The following is a 23,318-nucleotide window of genomic DNA, read 5'->3' on the forward strand; positions in this document are numbered from 1 at the left end:
CATTTCCCATCGTTTTTCATTCTGATATAGAGCAAACGCCAACCCCAAACCATGGCATTTTTCCTGGGAAGGGAGCTGTTGTCTTCTGGGCAGGCCCATTAATTAGGTGCTATCTCCGAGTTACAGCAGCCTTTAACACCGCTGCTCCGAAAGCCGGCCAAGTGGCATCACCAAGTTTTCTTTGTCGTTAAGAAAATGCAATTACATTAAGAAATTGCTTTGAGGAGTTAAACAGCAGCGAAACCTCGAGGTGATGATTTCCTCCCTTTCAGTAAATGCCACAGTGGTAAAAAAAATGAATTAGTGGGGACACAGCAGGAGTGTGGAAATAATTGAACTATTCCATGCATCCAGATCCAACTTTAGGGAAGAGGAACAGGGGCAGGATGGGAATAGGCTTCACCCTGGGTTTGTGTCACTGTAGCTGGCACGGGACTGAGGAGCTGGCATTAGGAAACGGAGGTTCAGGATAGCAGAAGCAGTAAAAGCTGGGATGGGAGGGATGTGTAGTCAAATTAAAAGTATAAGACGGTTCCTGAGGAGGGAAAAAAGCAGCACGGCTTCCTTTGGGTTCATCTCGAGCTTATATTTTATTTAATAAAGATGCTTTCCAGCTGGAGCTGCGCTTACAGTATGGTGCTGAGTCCACCGCTATGCCATCTGCGTCCTCCCATGGCTAATAAAGCCAAGCTCAGGCTTCAATCTTCCCGTCAGTGAGGACATTAATAGGATCTTGATTCCTTCTCTAGCAACGTTTTTTCATTAAAATTGTATGAACTTAATATCTTTGAGGCAGCTTCTCTCCTGCTTGCTTGGTACTGGCCAGTGAATTGATCGCTGGTGGCTGGCCTCGTCCCTCTCGCACGCTCTCACCATCATCGTTGCCTATTTGATGCAGTTATTGATTGCAGCCCATCCTGGAGCAGTAATCTGGTTTACCAGAGCATTCACCCACGTGCTTTGAAAGAAACTCATAGATTAGTGTCATTTGCAGCGCTTGCTATAAGAACTGAACAAGCCTAAAAGTTGATTTAAAAGAAGTTCATTCATAATAAAATGATAAATGATATTAATTTCTTAGAGCCGTTAGAAGAGGAAAGAACTGGCAGGAAGATGCAAGATACAATGTGTAGGGGGAGAACAGCATCTCTGCCCCTTTCAGGCCAGGGAACTGCTTCAGCCCTTCTTGTCCCTGATGCTTATTCTTTTCTCAGCACCTCGATATTCTGGGCTGTTACAGAATCCCAGAATCAATCAGGTTGGAAGAGACCTCAGCTGAGGACACCTCGTCCTGCTCTTGCTGCTCAGGAGGCACTGAGGAATGGTCCAGGGGAGAGGTGGCTGGCTGGGCTGAGAATAGACTTGCTCTAGTAAATTCCCATTTTGCCCCTGTCCTGCTGCTGTGTCTCTCTCTGAGCTGCTCTCTTCTGTCACTAAGTATTTTCTTCTATTTTCTTTTCAACTTGCCAAAAGTCTTTGTAACCTGCGAGATGATTTGCCCTCCAGCTCGGAGCCTGTTCCCTCTCATTTTCCATGGCTGTAAGAGAGTCCCAGGCTGAGCCGTCTCCAAGGTTTAAATCCCTGACCTCTGGATTTAAAAGCATTGAGTTTGGCTGCTTAAAAAATAGGGCCAGTTGAGTTGGCTTCAGTGTGGCTGTAGTCTCTGATGTTTGTTATATGTCTCAGCCTCTAAAGGAGATGAAAGCCCAACCTGGCCCAAAGGTACGAGCGTAATGTAACTTAATGCTATGACTTTGGCACTTGAAATGGCCCCAAGTCTCCCAAAGGACAAAGTCAGCCTTGACAGAGAAATAAATAAATAAATTTGTTTTCTTATTGGTAATTCAACAAAAGAGAACCCCATTTGGTTATAAAGTGACCTTGTCCACAAGAGAAATAAAGTGTATAGGTGAAGAAAATGATATCTGTTTCAAGCCAAGTAAAGGTTTCTGCAAACACTGTCCAGAGCAGCAGTAAAAAATTTTTCCAGCTTGTTTTAAGACCATACACTTGTTTTATGTTCACATTTCTCTATTTTCTGCTCTCCTCAGAACATCTATTTGCCTCCCCTGACCAGGTAAAAAATGCTTTTTATTGCAAAGCATTGTGCGTAGATCTCCCCCAGGTGTTTCCAGCCGTACTCTGCTCCTCGCTCAGCACGTCTCTGCTCTGCCTCCTCTCTTTGCCTGTTTTTTTCAGATTTATCCCTGTTGCATTTTGTACCTGAGGCGGTAACATCCTTCTCCATCACCTCCTGGGGAGTCCTGTGCAGCCTGGGCGATGCATGGGCATGGCTGCAACGCGGTGACCTTTTCTTCTCGGAAAGGGTCATCAGCTATTGGAAGGGGCTGCCCAGGGAGGTGGTGGAGTCACCATCTCTGGAGGGGTTTAAGACAAGACTGGACATGGCACTTAGTGCCATGGTCTAGTTGCCATGGTGGTGTCAGGGCAATGGTTGGACTCGATGATCCCAGAGGGCTCTTCCAACCTCATTGATTCTGTGATTCTGTGACCCCGGCAAGGCAGTGGTAGCATCATGGGGAGCCCATGTCCTCACACAGTCTGTGGGGGGTGAAAGCCACCCTGGGGTGGCTGAGCTGCACTGGCTGTCACTGGTGGCATGTCTGTAGTTATGGGACGGCCAAGGCTGCTGCTGGCTGCTGTGCCGGGCTACGGCTCCCTGCCTCATGCTGGAAAACTGCAAAGAGCTCCAGGAGCAGTTGCAGGAATGAGGCACAGTGTTAAATCATCACGGACAGTTAAATCATCCAGTCAGGGTTTCTGTATGCTGCTGACCTGGATGTCCCTGGCTGTTTCTGTCAATGACTTATGTGAATAGCTCAGCCTGACGCTAACAAGAAAAGGTGCATCCCTTCCTTCCTTTGTGGTTTAACAGTCTCACTGTTAAAATCTGTGCCTTGAATTTGCCTGTACACGTATCTCACCTGTTCTGTCCTGTTTAGCCTTCCCTTCCTGTGTATTTGGGTGCCCTTGTAGGGCGCAGCATGTTCACCGTGTGGATGTTTATAGAGTGCCACCCAGTCACTTCTTTATTCCTACTTTGAGAAGTTAAACAGATCAAACTCTTTGTTTTTCTACTCTGGTAACTCCATCAGATCAGTTTCCTGGATCTTTCTTAGAGTCTCCCCTAACAACCTTTTAAACGTGTAGACAGTAGGAGTGTTTGCAAGCTGGTGATGCTGGCGTTGCCCACAGAGGCACGCTCCCTTCCTTTCTCCCTCTGTCAGCTTCCCCGGCTGCTCATTGCTGTGCCAGGAGCTCATGGTGAACTGCTTGTGCACGGCGATGTCTCCGTTGCTTTTGCAGTCTCCATTCTGTAGAGTGGAGCATCTCAGAGACACTGGAGCATCTGTAACCAGTGCCAGACCAGATCAGCCATGACTTTTCCAGCCAAGTTTTGAAACCTTCGAGGATGGGGACTGCACAGAATCACAGAATCAATCAGCTTGGAAGAGACCTCTGGGATCATCAAGTCCAACCATTGCCCTGACACCACCATGTCAACTAGACCATGGCACCCTAGGTACTGCTTCCCTGGTGACATCTCTCCTCAGGCCATGTGTGTCCATCAGCTGTGTGGTGCCATGTCAGGGTATGCATCATGACACCATACATCCAGCAAAGGATCTGGGTTTTCCATTCAAGAGCTGGAAAAACTGCCTTGCCGTGGGAGACTGGAGAAGCTAATTCTATTTAATTAAGAAAATAAAAATACATATGTAGATTGTACTCTGTATATAACTTTTTGAGTATACAATTTCTGAAAGTCAGTAGAGGAAGATCCAGAAATGAAATCTATTTTTTGAATCACTTGAACAACTGAAATATGCTTGTGGAGTCATGTTCATTGTCAGGGATCTTTAAATTGAGCTGGGATGCCTTCTGCAAAAGTCTGTATCTTCCAGCCCAGAGCAGTTACGAGTTTGACTTGAAAATACTGGAGTTAAATTCTGAAGGCGTGGGGCCACAGTAGCTACCTGCAGTTGTCCCTTCTGTTGTTGGACCCCTTGGATCTCAGAACACGTCCAGATAGTTGTAGACTCAAGGGTCCCAACATATTTCATGCATCTAAATATTTTAGCTACACATTAAAAAAAAAAAAAGTGACAAATTAAGGATTGATTCCTGGAGGATTTATTAGCCACTAGATGACTAAGAGATCACCAGGACCATGGTTGGTGATGTGAGTTCAGGAGGACTCCCATTCAGCAGTCATGCGAGCGGGTTGGGTACAACGCTATGGATGACGTATCACCTCTGCCTGTGCTAAGCCTCCCAAAGTAGATAATATGCACTCTGTCCTAGTGATTCGGGGTGTAGATGCCTCTCTATCATTCATTTCCTCTTTGTCAATATTAACTGATATGTTAGTGATTAAGTTCAGCCAAGGCATTATTGCGTTGTCATTAATCATGCCTACATCTGTCACAGAAGTCATTAGAAAGAACCCGTCGCAGCTATTTTTATACCCCATTTAATTTTCATGCAGGCATTGCATTTTAATTCTTGTAATGTATCTTCACAATGATAAAAATTTGCATATCTTCATTCACTGAAGAGGATCTATTAGCCCAAGCACAAATAAAGCGCTATTGCTGCCACAGGGGTTTCTGTAGGTGTCAGATTCCAATGGCCACGTATTGATGCCTCCATACATGTACTACATTAAAAGAAATCGCTTCGCAGGTAGAATTACTACCCTGGACAATTCTAATTTGTTGGAAATTAAACATAAGTGGTTGATTCTGGCTGCTACATGACATAAATTACTAGCAAATTGCTCCGTAAGATTTCATTATAAAGTACATGCTGTTGTGAATGATTTGCTGCTTTAGTCCTGAACTTTTATTTGTGTGCCAGCGCTTGAAGGACAATGGCAGAACTTCACTTTTGTTTAAAGTCGCACAAATCTAGAATTGATGCTATTTTCCACAACAACCCCGTGCAGCGCTACAGGCTGGGGGAAGAGTGGTTAGAAAGCGGCCCGGCGGAAAGAGACCTAGGGGTGCTGATCAACAGCTGGCTAAACATGAGCCAGCAGTGTGCCCAGGTGGCCAAGAAGGCCAATGGCATCCTGGCCTCTATCAGGACTAGTGTAGCCAGCCGGTCTGGGGAAGTGATCGTCCCTCTGTACTCGGCACTGGTGAGGCCGCACCTTGAATCCTGTGTCCAGTTCTGGGCCCCGCACTTCAAGAAAGATGTTGAGGTGTTGGAGCGAGTGCAGAGGAGGGCGACCAAGCTGGTGAAGGGTCTGGAGGGTCTGACCTCCGAGGAACGGCTGAGGGAGCTGGGGGTGTTTAGCCTGGAGAAGAGGAGGCTCAGAGGTGACCTTAGTGCAGTCTACAACTACCTGAAGGGAGGTTGTAGCGCAGTGGGAGTCGGCCTCTTCTCCCAGGCAACTAGCGCTAGGACAAGAGGACACAGCCTCAAGCTTCGCCAGGGGAGGTTCAGGTTGGACATTAGGAAGCATTTCTTCTCAGCAAGGGTCATTAGCCATTGGAAGGGGCTGCCCAGGGAGGTGGTGGAGTCCCCATCTCTGGAGGGGTTTAAGAAAAGCCTGGCCATGGCACTTAGTGCCCTGGTCTAGTTGCCATGGTGGTGTCAGGGCAATGGTTGGACTCGATGATCCCAGAGGGCTCTTCCAACCTGATTGATTCTGTGATTCTGTGATTTACTTGTCTTATTTGGCGTTTCAGATCTTCTTTCACTTACTTTCATCCAAAAGCCAAGCACAAAAGGTACTTGTTTAAATTTGTTAGGTTCTTGTATTGATGCCTCACGGTATTTTTAGTAAATGCAAAGCAGCATGAGGTTCATGGGGCTTTTCCTGGTCTGGTGCAAAGCACTGTAGTGCTACTGGCTTTAGGTAAGCAATAACAATGCTTAAATGTAGCTCCTGTGAGAATAATGGTTCTGAAATGTGATCGTAGTTCCAATGGGAAGACTTTGTATTTATGGATTGTTAAGGCTGAAAAAAACTTCATCGCCATCTGCATAAAAGTTCTCCTGGCAAATCTGGTTTTAAACACTATTCCACTATGCGCCATCAAGTCATTCTGTGGCTAGCGAGTTGCACTAAAATTTGAAGGCTTTGGCCATCAGCCTAACTTCAGTGAGCAGCAACCATCCTTCCAGTATATGAGCACAGAATAACTCAGGTACCTCTCACAGGCAACTTTATATTTTTGGGACTCAGCCAAGATGCAGGAATCATTTTTCCTACTCCATAGCCCGTTACCTTTACTGTTTTGTTTTTGGCCGAGGGTGGTAAGGAGGAACTCAAGGGAGAAAGAGAGCCACAATCATCTGTCTGCTCAGATGGCCAGAGATATAAATGTAACAGATCGTCACTTCTCTGCTCTGAGCTCTAGGAGGTATTTAATCACAGAGGAAAAGTAGAAATAACCCAGTGCTACACTGTCCCTTGCCTGGGATGGTGCCCTTGCGTTGCACCCTTGTGCTGTATTGGCCTCAAATCCAATCCTGTTGCTGTTACAGCATCTTCCCTGGTTGTTTCCCTGCTGGAGGCATCCTGAACAGTCTTGTGCTGCTGGGAAGAGCTTGAGTTGGTGGCTCCTCCTTGCTCTGAGTGACCCCTTTGATTTCAAGCCCTTCAGTGGATACAGTCAATAAGGTCAAGGACTCACTCAGCAAGCAGCAGGCTGGTGACACTGCAAAGAAAATGCATCTCTTCAGGGATGCGTGCAAGAGAGAAAAGAAATAAGGGAGCCCACGTTGGGTGTACTGGCAGAGCAGCCCATGCCACCACTTATTTGTGCTACAGCAGCATCGGGGAGCTCTGTGCACCAACCAGTGACCATGCTGTGAAATGCTATGATATCATGGTAATGCTGTGGAAAAAATCGTGTTTCCAAAGGTTGTGGGATCTGATGGAAGAGGATGGTTTTGTTACAAGAACTAGAAGATCTTTATTCTTTCCTGAAAGCCTTAATCAGCAGGAGATGGCCTTTCTGCGAAATTTTGTTTAAAAGAGGGCGACTTCCTCCTCATTGTTTTGTAGCCTGAGATTTCTACTGAAGTATCTAATATTTCCCGAGAACTTTAACTAAAAATACAAAAGTATAGAGCAGGAAGACCTTTAATAACCAAAATATGCTTGTGGTTCTCTTACCAAAATAAAGGAAATCATATAAATTGACAGAGCTTCCTTTTACTGAAGGACCAGATGGTGATGAGAAAAAGAATTTAGTACAAAATATTGGTTCAATGTGAGTATTGGTGGTGGTGGTTCCAAAGCCTGCCTTTGTCCTAAATAGATTTGCGTCTGGGCTGAACTCGGGATGCAGGCATGGGGCACAGCCAAAGATTATTGGCTGTACAGCACTGCGGAGAGCAAAACGGCTCCCCGTTGGCACGATGCTTCTTTGCACCATGCCTGTTTGTGATGTACGCTGTAACTTCCCTGATTTGTGCCATTTCTTAGCTCTTGTATCTCAGAGGGGTGGTTTGGGCAGGGCATCCTCCTCTCTGCACCTTGAGTACTGTGTCCAGTTCTGGGCCCCGCACTTCAAGAAAGATGTTGAGGTGTTGGAGCGAGTCCAGAGGAGGGCGACCAAGCTGGTGAAGGATCTGGAGGGTCTGACCTACAAGGAATGGCTGAGGGAGCTGGGGGTGTTTAGCCTGGAGAAGAGGAGGCTCAGAGGTGACCTTAGTGCAGTCTACAACTACCTGAAGGGAGGTTGTAGCGCAGTGGGAGTCGGCCTCTTCTCCCAGGCAACTAGCGATAGGACAAGAGGACACTGCCTCAAGCTTTGCCAGGGGAGGTTCAGGTTGGACATTAGGAAGCATTTCTTCTCAGCAAGGGTCATTAGCCATTGGAAGGGGCTGCCCAGGGAGGTGGTGGAGTCCCCATCTCTGGAGGGGTTTAAGAAAAGCCTGGCCATGGCACTTAGTGCCCTGGTCTAGTTGCCATGGTGGTGTCAGGGCAATGGTTGGACTCGATGATCCCAGAGGGCTCTTCCAACCTGAGTGATTCTGTGTGATATCATAGGGTTCGATCCTGCAAATGATGAAGTGCTTATTGTGGGACTAAGCCTAAAAAATTGATTTTGCTGCTAAATATTTCAAGGGAACTGGGATGAGTCACTGCAGGGAAGAGCGAGGGTGTAGCAACCTGGCTGCATCACTGAGGCAGGAGAGCTGAGTGCCCTGGTCCAAATGCACCAGGCAGAGGAAGGTCTTGTTCACTGTTTACAATTAGGCTTTTAAGAAGTTGCTTCATTCAGCAGAGAGCAAATACTGAGTGAATATTAGATGATATTTGAGCATGTAAGTGCTAAGGTATGTTAAAGTTTTCAACCTTTCATGTGGTAGTTTTCTTTAATCACTGCGAAAATTCTTCCTTGCAACTAATTACTAGGGATTTTTGATTGAAACTGTGTAATATTTAACAGTGAAATATTTAAATCTTATAGTTACTTTTCAGATGACTTTTAAGGAGACAAATAATATGTGTGAATTAGGGGTCTCTTCATTCTAAAATTAACATTTTGCATAGACTACCTGAATGTTCATTTAATTCTCTCTTAGAAAAGCATATAGGAATTAATAGGAGTTAAACCAATATGTTTTAATAAATATTCCCTGCTATTTCCATTAGTTCTTTCATGTTTATGTGAGTTTGGTTTGTTTGTTTTTCAGTTTTTATCTTAACCTACCTAATTTAAATCTCTCTTCCAGAATTTCTTTTATCTTCAGAAGTAAAAAAAAAAAATAAAATCTTTAAAAAGTCACACTTTTGCAATACTCAGTAGGACTTTTCATGCAAGGATTTCTGATAATGTACGTCAGAAATATGATGATGAATTGGCCCAGGAAGGAGAAGCAAAGACCTTTCAGGTCTTTGCAAGGCAGCAGGGTATGGGGTTTCTTTTGAGGTCTGAGGAGATATAGTTCCTCCTAATAACTAGGAGGACACATCTCGTAGAGCAGGGAAAATAAGCAAATAGAGCACAGGAAATGGGAAAGAGACAGCAAGCCTGGTGCTATAATAAAAATAACAATTCTCATGTCTAATCAGGTAGTTATGTTGCCAGTTTCTTTAAAGTCCCGTTGAATCTTGAGTTTCTCCCCACCCGAGGAGCTTGTATTCGCTGATTAAATATCCAGGAGGCTTGTGAAGAGATTTGAATAGGGGAAACAATATCATTTTAGCAGCAGGGAAGGGGATGATTTGATCAGCAGTGGATTCGGTAGGGCTGCTCTGAAGGAATGAGATGTGATGAGACCACACCGAGATGCAATAGAAAGACTGTTCTGGTAGGACCCCCTTTAGATGTTGCTTTGAGTTGCTCTCCACGTAGGTCAGCCCTTTGGTAACTGCAGGACGTCTGCTCTGGGGAGAACGAGAGACAGATATGGAAATCTTTCCCCCATATCTGAATTTAAAACAAGTTTCCTGAGGTCTGACAGATCATCAGTGCATTTTTTTTTCACAACTTGTTCATCCACTTCCAAAACAAACACCCTGATTTCTGACCGTCACACGCACAGCGCGATGGCTCCGTGAAACGGGCGCATACAGCTTTTGGTTTGCATCACAGCGTTGGTGTGGGATTGCAGTCTCTTTTATGGGTCCATAAAACACTTTGAGACCAAGTGCATGGCTAGAAAAACTAAATACAGCTCAGACCTACCTGCAAAGTTGGCAGATTATGTTTGAGTGCGATATCTCTTCAGCCAAAAAATGATTTAAATTAATTGCAGAGCTTCCCAGCTAGCCCTCTGCCAAGTGTGCAGGCTGCGAGGGTGTCACCAGTGCACCTCTGCTGCTCCAGAGATGTTCCTTGGTCCTGGGGAGAGACAAATCTGGGTGCCGTGACTTGCCTGTGCAGAGGGAGGGACAGCTGGTAAGGCACTGCTTCCCTCGTGATGTCTTGTAAGATAATAAGCGTAAAAAAAGTAGTATAAAAAGGATTTATATTTTCAGACATTACCATTTTCATTTCAGAAAATATAAGGAATAGCAGCACAGCTCATAAAAGATCATCAGCAGAGCAGACGCTATTGAAAGACTGTGGATTATACCCGTTTCATGGCTTTTTAAAGCAGCTCATCATTATTCAACAATCACATTCTCACTACAGCTAGTCAAATAAAGCAAATAATGATTTGCAGATATGTGGGAAAATTAATGTTGCAGCTTTACTCCGAAGTTATTTCTTGTTTGTTTACTCATTTGAATGTGATTTCACTTGCAAAAGGTTCACGTGTTTTAGCACAAAGATTTACTCTTCCAAAGCTCAGAGCTCTGTGTGATGCTTGCTACTTGTTCAGTATTTTCAGAAAATGTATTATCCTGTCAAGAAGACAAACCAGGACAAACCTTGTCTGAAGTGTGAGAGTCGCTCTCAGCCCTGCAGATTAGGTGACGTGCAGTGCTTTGTGTGCCAGGAATAAAAACCAAGTTGTATCAGGGCTTCTAACTTCTTCGTGCAGGTGTTGTCTGCGTCCAGGGGGAGCGATCGCCTTCTCCCTGCACTCAATGGAGCAAACCACAGAATCACAGAATCAACCAGGTTGGAAGAGCCCTCTGGGGTCATCAAGTCCAACCATTACCCTGACACCACCATGGCAACCAGTGATAGGACAAGAGGACACAGCCTCAAGCTTCGCCAGGGGAGGTTCAGGTTGGACATCAGGAAGCATTTCTTCTCAGCAAGGGTCATTAGCCATTGGAAGGGGCTGCCCATGGAGGTGGTGGAGTCACCATCTCTGGAGGGGTTTAAGAAAAGCCTGGACATGGCACTTAGTGCCCTGGTCTAGTTGCCATCGTGGTGTCAGGGCAATGGCTGGACTCGATCCCAGAGGTGATTGATTCTGTGATTCTGTGAGAATCTGCTGTCAGAGCTGTTCCAGAGAAGTGTTCAAGCATTCAGTAACAAAGAAAACCACTATTGGGTTTGACCCAAATCAGCTGAAAACTAATTAGAAGCTGATGAGCTTCAGCTGATCCTGGCTTTCTCGGAAGAAAATAGCAGTTTGATGAGAAAGAAAATTATTTAGGGCAGGTCAGTTTTCCATTCAGCTGTTTTGAAGGCAGTTCTTGTTGACCACTACCGATGAAAACTGCTATTTAACATTAATTTTACAATGGAAAAACAAAAAGGTAGTTCATATGCGCACCAACTATTCCCCCCCCTCTCCAATTCTCCATGACTGGCACCCTGCAGGAGCCTAGGAGAGACTCGCTGCATCACCCTTACATTGAGCTTGGGCCTCCACAATTGCTAGAAGGGTGTTTGCTCAAAGGTTTAATTTCTTTGGCAATTAAAGCATCCTTTATGAGCAACAGGTAGTATCCTCTGCAGAAGTTCAGCTGCATCAGGAGAAAAAGCTTTTTTTTTTTTTTTTTTAAGAACAAAATGCTAGAGAATAAAAGTAGATTTGTATTTGTCTGACCCTTTGTACACGGATAGGACTGATAAATGTACCACTATAACATACAATAAATAGATCCAATTACCTGAGTGGCTGCAATATAATCCTCAGCATCCTCCTCCTGGCTTGCAGAGATCCGTGCGTGCTAAGGCAATGCACCTCTCTCATTCTCCTTTTTCCAGAGTAATTACCACTTATAAACTGAATTTGGCAACACCAATTGCTGGGCTTGGAGGGAAATATTTTTGTACTTGTTAGTGCTGAAATATTTCATTTATTACCGTGTTATCAGATGGTTGTAAGCCCTGCCATGGCGGTGCCACGCGGTGTGGGTGACAGCCGTGTTACTCTGCCAAACGGGTCCTGCCCCAAAGGGTTTGCGATGGGAATGTGACAAGGGAGAGAGGCCCAGATGGATGTGGGGGCCCGGAGAGATGGACCTGACAGCAAACCAGAAGGGCTGGCACAGCCGATGCGGGGCTCGGCGTGCTCACTGCCAGGTTTGCAGGATTTAAGTTATCTAATTAGTTTCCTAAGTTTGTTTGTTTGGTTTTTTTTTAAGTAAATTTGATGATTTATTTAATAATATACCTATTTTTCTAAGTTTGTTTTTTTTAAGTTTAAATTTGATATTTTATTTAATAATATACCTATTTTTTAATATTAGTCAGATTTTATTGTAGTGAAAAATATACCTGAAATAGATCTGCCACAGGCAAGGATCTTCCCTTTCGCTTTTTGTTTCCACATAACAATTTTTTAAATATTTTTCAATAGACTCACAACAAGAAAAGGATCTCTGAAAACTACATCATGAGGATTTCTAGGAAAGAAAACAGGAATTGAACAGGAAGGGTCACTAGGGAGGTGATTGTCCCTTTGTACTTGTCACTGGTGAGGCTGCACCTTGAATCCTGTGTCCGTCTGAGGAGGGGCCCGAGCGAGATGGGGTGTGTGCGGAGGGTCGGGAGGTGCTGGGGCTCGAGGGCAGGAGCCCCCCGAGACAAAAAGCCCTGGGCAAAGTCCTCAGCAGCCCCAGTCCCCAGCCCGGCCGGGCTGCAAAGCACCTCCCTGGGTGCCGCGGTTGGAAGAGCCTGGGAGGAGAAGCCGGGGAGCACAAAGGCATTTCTCCTCCTGCCCCTGGGGGAAAGGTCCCGCTCCAGGGCAGGGTGCTGCACCCCACGGGGAGGAGGACACTCGTGGGGGCTTGTCACAGCGTCCTTGGGTGGCAGTGGGGGACTGGGGGTGAGCAGGAGGGGCTCAGTGGGATCCAGCCTCTGCCAGTGGCTGCTGCGGTGGAGGGGGGGGGCTCTGCTTCTTTGCCCACCGTCCTGTTGTAAAGGGGCTGCTGGGAAGGTGGCGAGGGGTTTTGGGGCGGCGGGGGGGGGGGGGCCGTCCCCTTCCCAAAGCCCCGAGCAAACCCCATCGCCTCCCGACACAGGGACCCTGGGCGGGCCCCAACCCCTGCCCCGCGGAGGGCGAGGGGGTTTGCAGCCCGCAGCCCTGCATCCTTCCAGCCCTGCGTCCCTGCCCCACCGAGGTGGGGTGGGTTGCAGCCTCCATCTCTGCCCATGCAGGTCCTGCCCCTGCCACTCTGCTCCTCCTGTCTCCTAAGGGTTCCCTAGAGCTGGACGAGGCTCAGAGCGGCGCTTCAAGGCTGTTCTGTGCAGGGAACGGCTGCGATGCATTTCTTCTCAGCAAGGGTCATTAGCCATTGGAAGGGGCTGCCCAGGGAGGTGGTGGAGTCACCATCTCTGGAGGGGTTTAAGAAAAGACTGGCCATGGCACTTAGTGCCCTGGTCTAGTTGCCATGGTGGTGTCAGAGCAATGGTTGGACTCGATGATCCCAGAGGGCTCTTCCAACCTGATTGATTGATTGTTTGATTCTAAGAGCTTGGGGCAGATGCTCAGCTGGCCTCCTCGCTGTGTCTCTGATGAAACCCACAGCACCCTGGCTATTCATTCCAGCTGGGCACCTGCCCTGAGGTGTTTCCTACACAAGAAATGTTTTCTAAGGACTCATGGGAATACAGTAGTTTGTGGTAGGTGTGGATTTTAAAAAATTTCCTATTAGAGTATTTTTCAAGTGCCAGCGGTCTGTTGTAAAAGCAAAGATTGCAAAACACTGTAAACACGGGGGATGTTCCCTCCTCCGTTTGCTGGTCTAGGTGCTGCCTATCCTAATTAGCTCTAATTATCAAAGGTGTGCTTCAGACTGACAGCTCATTTACCACTGTTCTGCATGGCAGTAACGGCCCCATAGGTTGCCAGGAGCACTGGAGGTCCCCAGCAGCATGTCCCCTCCCTTCCCCAGCCCTGACCACCCCAAGGAGAAACGCTGAGGCTCGGGGCTTGTCCCTTGGTCCAGAAAGTTTGGAAAACTTTAGTGGTGTCACATCTGGAAAGCAAATTTCCGTGCAAATAGGGACTCCCCTTGGCATGCCACGGGTCGTTTTCTGTGCGCATGGTTCCAGGTTGGTTTTGCAATTCTATTTTAATTTACAGGCAGATGCACAAATGATTTTTTCTATTTCTGGACATAACGTTTTCATTTCACTGAAATAAATCCATTACCCAAGGTTGGTAATATCTGTATCTGAGCTTTGGCTGGAAAATTACTGTTGTCATTTTCATGGGGATCACAGTCTTTATGTACTCCAGTTTGCCAAAACTCTCTGGCCATCTAATCTGGTCTTCTCTGTGTCCTGGCCATCAGGTTTCGCTCAGTCACCTCCACATCCAGCTCAGGAGCTAAGTAACACCACAAGTCTGACTACAGTATAGATCCAAGAACTCTATGAATTCTGAAGAGTACTTTTACAATCTGGTCAACTTCCTTTGAATTTTCCGTCTCGTTAAAAGACCGAGCAGGGTCTGCAAGGCCAGCACTGTCAGAAGTTTCCCATTGCCTCAGAAGAGTATTTTCATGATTCTTTTCTGCTGAACTCTTCAGCATTGTTAGGATCTCTCAAGTTCTTCACAAAATAGAGCCTATGCTTTTTTTTTCATTTATTTAAGTATATATGCACTTGTTTTCCACAGAATTCTGTGTGAACCAAGGAAATATCAGTCAAAGAATTATAGCATGGTTTGGGTTGGAAGGGACCTTAAAGATCATCTAGTTCCATGGGCAGGGACACCTTCCACTAGACCAGGTTGCTCCAAGCCCCATCCAACCTGGCCTTGAACACTGCCAGGGAGGGGGCAGCCACAGCTTCTCTGGGCAACCTGGGCCAGGGTCTCACCACCCTCACAGCAAAGAATTTCTTCCTAATATCTCATCTAAATCTCCCCTCTTTCAGTTTAAAACCGTTCCCACTCGTCCTGTCCCGTAATCTCAATTCTGCCACCAAACCACACACTAGTTAGCTTTAAACCTTAATGCTTTTTATAGTTTATAGAGCTTTTTATTATTTTTTCAAACGTGTGTATACTTGATTTTTATTTATCTATAAAAATACAGTGTTTGTTTATCTTTAAAGTTACAGATGGACTGGGGTTGAGCTGCTCCATTATCTGCCTACTTCTGGAAGCTGGTGGAGGCATTTTCATGGAGATCATGCCCTGCCTATATAAAGGGATAACAGCAGCTGTAAATCACTTAGGAGTTGTAAAGATTAAATAATTTACCTGTCTGGACTTGTGTAGTGCTTCCACCATTCTCATATCTGAGAGCGGTTTATATGGCACCGAGGAAGGGACTGACTCGAGTCTTTGCAGTGCCCGGAGCAAAGGCAGCCCTCCAGCAGCTCCGAGCAAGGCAGGCAAGGGCTCTTCTCCTTCCCCTGCCTCCTGGGGATGGGGCCCTGGGGCTTGGAGGGGTTCGGTGGATTCATCATGGGAGGAGGGCTGGTGGGGGGATGCTGCGGGCAGAGCTGCTGTCTGCTCCCAGCCACGCTGCTTGGCACATTTTTGCCATCCGAGAGGGTTTACCGGGTGGTTTGTTTTAGCAGAGCTGAGTTGAGAGCGGTTTAATGGTCCCAGTTGAGTGTTCATACAAATCCCTTGGAAGGGAGCACTGTCGGAGCGGGTTCGCTCTCCAGCCCTTGCTTTCAGCCTGGCTGCTTCTCCACAGTAGCCAGGAAGCTGATTTGAATTTATTTTTTGGTATTGGTTTTGTTGTTTGTTTTTTTTTTTCCTACTGCATTAAATAAAACGAAGTCAGGACCTGGAAAGCTTAAAGTGCCATTTCAATTTAGTTTTCAATTGCATATGAAAATAATCCTCAAAAAAATAGCTGGAGACACCTGGAAAGAACAGCTGGAGGATGGAGAGACGTGGGAATAGCGACTGCGGAGGGGTGGAAATCGTGTAAGGCTTTGCCAGCGCCGTAATGAGTCCTGCAGTGCAGATGAATAGAGCGATCTCTCCCCAGCGAGTTTCAGCATCCAGTGATCTGCTGGAGGCTGTATTCCCAGCACCGGCTTGAACAGCCGCTCGTAGGCGTGTTGTGCCCAGTCGGGGCTGACTCTGTTCTGACTTTAAACTCCAGGAAAAAAAAAATAGCAATGAGTTGTCCAGATGGCTGCAGTACTTTGTCTAAAGGAGCAGTTCCTGACATTGGCCTTAAACCTGCTGCACGGTAGCTTCTCTGGGTCTCTTCCTTTCAGTGAGCTCTAGACATCGCTGGCTGTTTGCACCATTAATGAACACTGAGCTGTTTTCAGAGAAATACCCCCAGCAGCTCCAAGATCTCCTTCCTGAAAGGCACCACTTGATTAGGCTCCATTAGATTGGACTCCATTAGGAACTGGGTTTTCCTTTGCAACTGATGAATTAATTACGTGTGTGGGTTTATTACTGCTTTACTCAATATTGCAGTATTGTTCTGCAGCTGCTCTTAGCCAGGTTCAGATTTAAACCCCCAACGATGCCCCCAGCGTTGCAGCCTGCCGTACTGCCCGTGAAGGAGAGCAATGTGTGTCTTGGGAGCCCACGCCAACATCTGGGCCCTGCACTTCAAGAAAGAAGTTGAGGTGTTGGAGCGAGTCCAGAGGAGGGCGACCAAGCTGGTGAAGGGTCTGGAGGGTCTGACCTGTGAGGAACGGCTGAGGGAGCTGGGGGTGTTTAGCCTGGAGAAGAGGAGGCTCAGAGGTGACCTTAGTGCAGTCTACAACTACCTGAAGGGAGGTTGTAGTGGAGTGGGAGTCAGCCTCTTCTCCCAGGCAACTAGCGATAGGACAAGAGGACACAGCCTCAAGCTTGGCCAGGGGAGGTTCAGGTTGGCCATTAGGAAGCATTTCTTCTCAGCAAGGGTCATTAGCCATTGGAAGGGGCTGCCCAGGGAGGTGGTGGAGTCCCCATCTCTGGAGGGGTTTAAGAAAAGCCTGGCCATGGCACTTAGTGCCCTGGTGTAGTTGCCATGGTGGTGTCAGGGCAATGGTTGGACTCGATGACCCCAGAGGGCTCTTCCAACCTGATTGATTCTGGGATTCTGTGATCTTTGGGAAGCAAACAGTCTGAAGTTAAAATAGGCTTTATATTAATGTTTAATGAATTTTTTAGCCTAAGTATATTCATGTCCTGAAGATTACAAAATGGAAAACAAAGGCTCCCTGGCTATCAAGAGAAATGACAGCAAGGATGCTTGTTTGTTTTAAACCAGGCAGGTGCTCTTCATGGTGCGGATCATATCATGGTCTTTATTGTAAGATTTGTCAAGGAGAAAACATACCATTCAGTGAATCGATTTCGGCCGTGTGGCCTTGAGCAGAGACTTTACCTGCTGATATGGTTTCTCCAATTTGCATTCTAGCCTAGGCAAATTAATTAGTTTCTCTCTCTCCCAGCTCTAGCAACAGGAATAAATATGACAAACTGATGCATCTGCTTTGGTTTCTAGGGTATTTGTGGCCACTTTTTATTTGATTCACTCAAGAGGAATGTTACTGTAACAACAATCTGTGTCAGCTACAGAGAAGGAATAACCTTTAAATACTCTTGGGGTAAGATTTGCAGCACAGAAAACAAGAGCAGTAAATGATAAATCAGGTCAGGTGACACCATCTATCAGGGGGCTGAGGGTCTAGGTGGGCAGGGGCCACATCGCTGCCTTGCAGACCAGCCCGTGATGGACCGGGCGATGCAGGAGGTGGGACTCACACCCTCCCAGCCAGGGAACGGTGCTAAACCACCAGGTATTTAAAACGCCAGCGAAGCCGAGACTATTTAAGCAAGCGTTGTTCCCAATATCTGATTGAAACATAATGCAAATTGTTTTATTGCCCGAGGGGTGTGCAGTGGAAAGTCAGAGTCATTCTAGCTTAAAAAGGCAGCCTTTCTCCTTTCCTTTTCCTTTTTTTTTTTTTAAGTTATTGAGGGCATGTTTGCCTGTGAAAGTTACTTGCTAGAATTTGTACCCTGCCTGGTAATGAAGGCTTGGGCTAGGCAGTCAATTTTATTTTTTTTCATTTTGTGTCTACGCCTGTGCCTCTGATATATCACGCCCAGGCTCTGAAGATTACTTTCAGGAAAATTGTGTGGCATTTCTTCAACTTCCAGCAGAGGCAGCACTTCATCTCCCAGGCCACATCAGCGAGTATTTTATAAGTTACAAAGCAGATATTACACATTATGTTGTTGGCAATGGGCTTTGCGTGCTTTTATAACAAAAAAATGATGCATTAATATATGTGTGTGTAAACATACCAGGATTAGATGCATGGAAGTCTGCTGTCTGGTATGTGCTTGTATAGATCAATAGAGTCAATATAATGTATATAATGTCTATACAAATATTTTAATAAGTTTTACCTTCCTCCAATACCATTTGCTCTGGACCTATAAATAAAGGAAGGCTGTGCACTTTCCTTTGATACACAGCTCTGCAGACTTCCTTGGCAAAGCTGTTCAGAGAAGTCGCACTCCTGGAGCCCCCCAGAGCAGACAGTAGACTCAACAGTAAAGATCTTTTTTTTTTTTTTTTTTCTTTTAATTGTAGCAAGGTACCTCAGCAAAAGCTCTTAAAAAAATCCCCAAGCCCATGGGTTAGGATGCACAGGTGTGGATGAGGGGGTCTTCTTGGGTATTAGTAAAAGGTTTGAAGACAGGAGGTGCAGGGAAAGAAAAGCTGCTGAGTTCACAGTACCTGGGATGCCATCAGATCACAGGATCACAGAATCAATGAGGTTGGAAGAGCCCTCTGGGAGCATCGAGTCCAACCATTGCCCTGACACCACCGTGGCAACTAGACCAGGGCACTAAGTGCCATGTCCAGGCTTTTCTTAAACCCCTCCAGAGATGGTGACTCCACCACCTCCCTGGGCAGCCCCTTCCAATGGCTAATGACCCTTGCTGAGAAGAAATGCTTCCTAATGTCCAACCTGAACCTCCCCTGGCCAAGCTTGAGGCTGTGTCCTCTTGTCCTATCGCTGGTTGCCTGGGAGAAGAGGCCGACTCCCACTGCGCTACAACCTCCCTTCAGGTAGTTGTAGACTGCACTAAGGTCACCTCTGAGCCTCCTCTTCTCCAGGCTAAACACCCCCAGCTCCCTCAGCCGTTCCTCATAGGTCAGACCCTCCAGACCCTTCCCCAGCTTGGTCGCCCTCCTCTGGACTCGCTCCAACACCTCAACATCTTTCTTGAAGTGTGGGGCCCAGAACTGGACACAGTATTCAAGATAATTGTTTAAGAGAATGAACTGCACTCCCTTTGTGGTTTTTCTATGTGTTTTTCAAAAACTAATACTAGAATTATAAAGATAGGAATAAGTACAGCAAAGTAAATTAAATCAAATTGCTAAAGCCTTGGGGAAGAGCTAATGCAAATGAATTAAATACATATAAGTTCCAAACAACTACAGAGTAAGTTTCCTTCTGAGCATCATACTCTCAGAAGACGCCTGAGACACTGGCACCTTCGCTAGCTGTGAAGTCACTATCTTGTAAAAACAAAAACCAGCAAGATAAACTGTTCACTCTGCCTGCTGTCATATATTGTAGTTTTTATCATCCCTTTCCTTTTCCATTAGAGTTACTACCTGCAAAAGTGGAACTCTGAAATGAGCAACCAAAGTTAATTTTCTTTTTCTGTCACTGGGTATCATCTGTTCATGGATAGATGGAAATACTGTATTTTAAAGACTCTTTTGACCTTAAAGGAAGGGGAAACTTTCATTTAAAAGCTATTTATAAGGCTAAAGTATCTTGTAAGTAAATAAACCAGGGGAAGAAGAAAGAGGGGACTGAATACCAATATATGCTAAAAGTCAATAAAGCAGAGCTGCCGTGGGGAGGTGAGCGGAGAATTATTGTTCATTTAATATGGTGCATCAAATGGCAACAGCAAAACAAACGAACAAAGAGGGCATTATTACAAACTATAGACAAGTTTTAGATGTTCAAACATTAAATGGGCTCATAAGTAATGGGAGAAAATGGTAGCAAAATCATCCCTTAAAGGCTATTTAACACATCACACACACAGCTTTCAGAAAGTTCCCACCCAAAGCTCTTCAGTGCCCTCTGTGCTCTCCCTCTTCCCCAGGCACTCAGGACCAGTGGAGGATGCTGGGCCAGGAGGGTCGTCAGTCAGATGCTGTTTGACCATCCTTATGTTGGATTATTTTACAGGCTAATCTGTGTCCGGCTCAAAATTGGTGATAATTTTACGTGGACTTGAAAGTATATTATGGTGCTGGCTGTGAGGGTAAAGGCAATAGGGCTGAAGAGGATATGGATATGGGATCGTCACAGCTGAAATGGAAAGAAAACCTGCAGAGCTTACTTCTCAGGGCAGAGAAATGGCTGGACGATAGTAAATATTAGTAAATTTGATTAGTAATTTCTCTGATATCTGTTATACATCATGACTTAGAAGGTATTTGGGAAGTACAAACAATTGTAAGCCAGAGTGGTTAGAGGAAAATAGGAGCATCTGTGGAAGGCAGATCAGGCTTGACTAGCTAAACAGCTCTCCTTTAGAAGAAAGCTGAGATCTGGCACGTTTTCATCCCCAAGAATAACTCTTATCTTTAAGCCAAAAATTCCCTGTAAAGCTACTGCCTTGGGAAACTATTAGCGAAGCAGAATAAGGTGGAGAAATCGTACAGTGAGGGCAGATGAAGACACTACGGGGTTGTGTTGAAAGGGCAAACATCAGGCTGGAGAGAGTGACTAGTGGAACGTCTTACAGATTTATCTTCGTTGTATTTTTTATTCTGTACCTGGGCATAAAGAATAGTCATGCTGTGATGAAATTTTCTGATGACACAAAATTGGGGGATATTATCAGTGGAAAGAAGGCATTGAGGATTTAGGATTTCTGGTCTTTTATTTGCAGTTATCTGGGGCTGTGCTGCAGTCCATGCACCAGTTAAGAATGTGGCTTCAAAATTATAAAAAGCTGTATAATGTTTAATCTACGAAGAGGAAAGATCAGGCTGGGATCAATGGGCTTTTGAATCAGTGATTTCCACATAATCTCTTCTTTATCAGTCATTTTTTTGGGGAATCTCAGTCAGGGGCAATTGTCCTCAGAGCTAATGTCTGCCATTTCGTCATCCTGTAGCACTAAGCCCTGTATCCCACCTCTGATGCTCTTCACCACCTCTCTGCTCACCTTGCTGCCAAATCGTGGTAGTCCTCTCCCAGTAATGCCAAACTTGGATCACGATACAAGATAAAGGGGATTATTGCAACGAGCTACAAATAGGATAGCTGGATGTCGTGAGCTCCAAGCGATGTTGTCTTAATGTGACAGTCTCCAAAATCTACCTTAATTTCAAGTGCTCTGTGTTTGGCTGGGTTCTTGTCTAAGCAAGAGATGGTGAGCAGCAGTCCATGTGCAAGTATGGCTCCTGATTTACAGGAGCTGAGGGAATCTCTTTACAGCTTCCATAATGTAGGGAATTAAATATAAAGAATCTGAAGGTTATTGATATCTTTGGTGGAAATACCAACCAGTGAAGAACCTGAGGACAAGATGCTTTTGGAGAGATAACAGTAAAAGAGAGCTTCTTCTGCAAGGAGCATGGCGTGGACCCTGTGAAGATCGTCCTCTCGCAGAGCTCGTCAGGGATTTTATATTTTTTGTGGTTCATGCTTGTAAGACAGCTCTTTTAATAGGGATGCAAAGATTTCATGTGTCTTACTGGCACAGGAGGCTTTCAGGATTTCTTCTTTCTCATGTGTTAAAAAATGTGCTGTGTTTTTTAAAGAGCCAGAAAGTCTTGGAACTCCCTGATTCGTATCCAATTGCAAACACACGCACGTTTTTCATGCACTTTACCTGATCTAAATATCTGTGCTGACAAGCGCTGCGTGCCAACATTATTCTGTCCAGGTTGCCCTTGTTCTTCTGCAATGATTAAGTTATCAAAAGGCAAATGGGAGGGTGAAGTTAGGTTTTCCATACCCTGTATGTTGGCTATATTTTATTTATTTTGTATTTTGCTGGAATCACAAGTCTGTCAGAGTTTGTAGCTGCAAATCTAAATTATTTAAAATGCAGTTTAATTCAAGTTATGGGGAAATGGCCCATTCTGTGTTTACTGGAATATCAAAACCACCACCTGAGCGGATAGAAAAGACGAACATATGATTATATATTTGTTGAAGCCTGAAGGCAGCTGCTGGGATGGGGTGTGGAGGGGTGTCTGTGCTGCTCCATCAATCCATCTTCTGCCACTGCAAAGTTAGGTCCCTCACTGAACACAAAATTGCTGCCCCAGCTCTGTGCCAGGGTCATTGTTGCCTCGTGCACTTGGTCTAAACTGAGTCAAGGCACCACTGAGAAGAGTCTGGCCCACTCCTCTTGGCACCCACCCCTAAGGTATTTGTGAGCATTGATAAGATCCCCTCTCAGTCTGCTCTTCTCCAAGCTGAACAGCCCCAGCTCCCTCAGCCTCTCCTCTTGAGAGAGATGCTCCAGTCCTCTGATCATCTTTGTAGCCCTTCGCTGGACTCTCCAGTAATTCCTTGTCTTTCTTGAACTGGGGCGCCCAGAACTGGACACAGTTACTCCAGATGTGGCCTCATCAGGGCCGTGTAGAGGGGCAGGATAACCTCCCTTGACCTGTTGGCCACACTCTTCCTAATGCACCCCAGGATGCCATTGGCCTTCCTGGCCACAAGGGCACATTGCTGGCTCATGGGGAACTTGTTGTCCACCAGAACACCCAGGTCCTTCTCTGCAGAGCTGCTCTCCAGTAGATCAGCCCCCAACCTGTACTGGTGCATGGGGTTATTCCTCCCAAGGTGCAGGACTCTACACTTGCCTTTGTTGAACTTCATGAAGTTCCTCTCCACCCAGCTCTCCAGCCTGTCCAGGTCTCGCTGTGATGCTCCAGCCTTTCAGCAGTGGCTCGTTAACTGTCTCTCACACTAATTCGCTTACAAATCTCCTGCTCTCCCTTCCTATCTCCTGCAGACCCCCCCGCCGTGGAGCCCGCCTTCCTGGAGATCCGGCAAGGCCAAGGCCGGAGCATCACCATGAGCTGCCGGGTCCTGAGGGCGTATCCCACCCGGGTGCTCACCTACGAGTGGCGCCTGGGCAGCAAGCTGCTGCGCACCGGCCAGTTCGACGTGCAGGACTCCACCGAGTACACCGTGAGCAGCCTCTCCCGCGACAGCTACGGCATCTACAACTGCAACATCATCAACGAAGCGGGCGCTGGGCGATGCAGCTTCCTCGTGACAGGTAGGCTTGGAGGTGCCAAGATGATGGACTTGAGCGTGCTGCAGGTTTGCGTGTCGTTGGGTAACGCTGTGCCTGCTTCAGCTAACGAGTTACCAAAAAGAGAGATATCCCTCGAAGCAGAATCATTGCTTAAGGCATCTGGTTTGGATTCTGGGGAGGCTGGGAACAAAATAGGAGATTTAGCTTATTTTGATGATTTGAGGATAAAGTTTTTACGTGCAAAATGTAACTATGCCTTCTCTGCAGGCTTCTGTCAGTGT

At 46.1% G+C, this 23,318-nt stretch overlaps 1 protein-coding gene across 2 annotated transcripts in view; it reads left to right on the forward strand.

Moving 5' to 3' along the window:
* Positions 1–23,318, forward strand: part of MDGA2 (MAM domain containing glycosylphosphatidylinositol anchor 2) — a 320,069-nt gene that overhangs the window by 224,819 nt on the left and 71,932 nt on the right. For both annotated transcript variants that reach the window (XM_068416528.1, XM_068416529.1), the window contains one exon: positions 22,789–23,058. In XM_068416528.1, the coding sequence (XP_068272629.1) occupies positions 22,789–23,058 (270 nt within the window). The remainder of the gene's footprint in view (positions 1–22,788; positions 23,059–23,318) is intronic.

The sequence above is a fragment of the Nyctibius grandis genome, chromosome 20, assembly GCF_013368605.1.
Source record: "Nyctibius grandis isolate bNycGra1 chromosome 20, bNycGra1.pri, whole genome shotgun sequence".
Classification (NCBI taxonomy): Eukaryota; Metazoa; Chordata; class Aves; order Nyctibiiformes; family Nyctibiidae; genus Nyctibius; species Nyctibius grandis.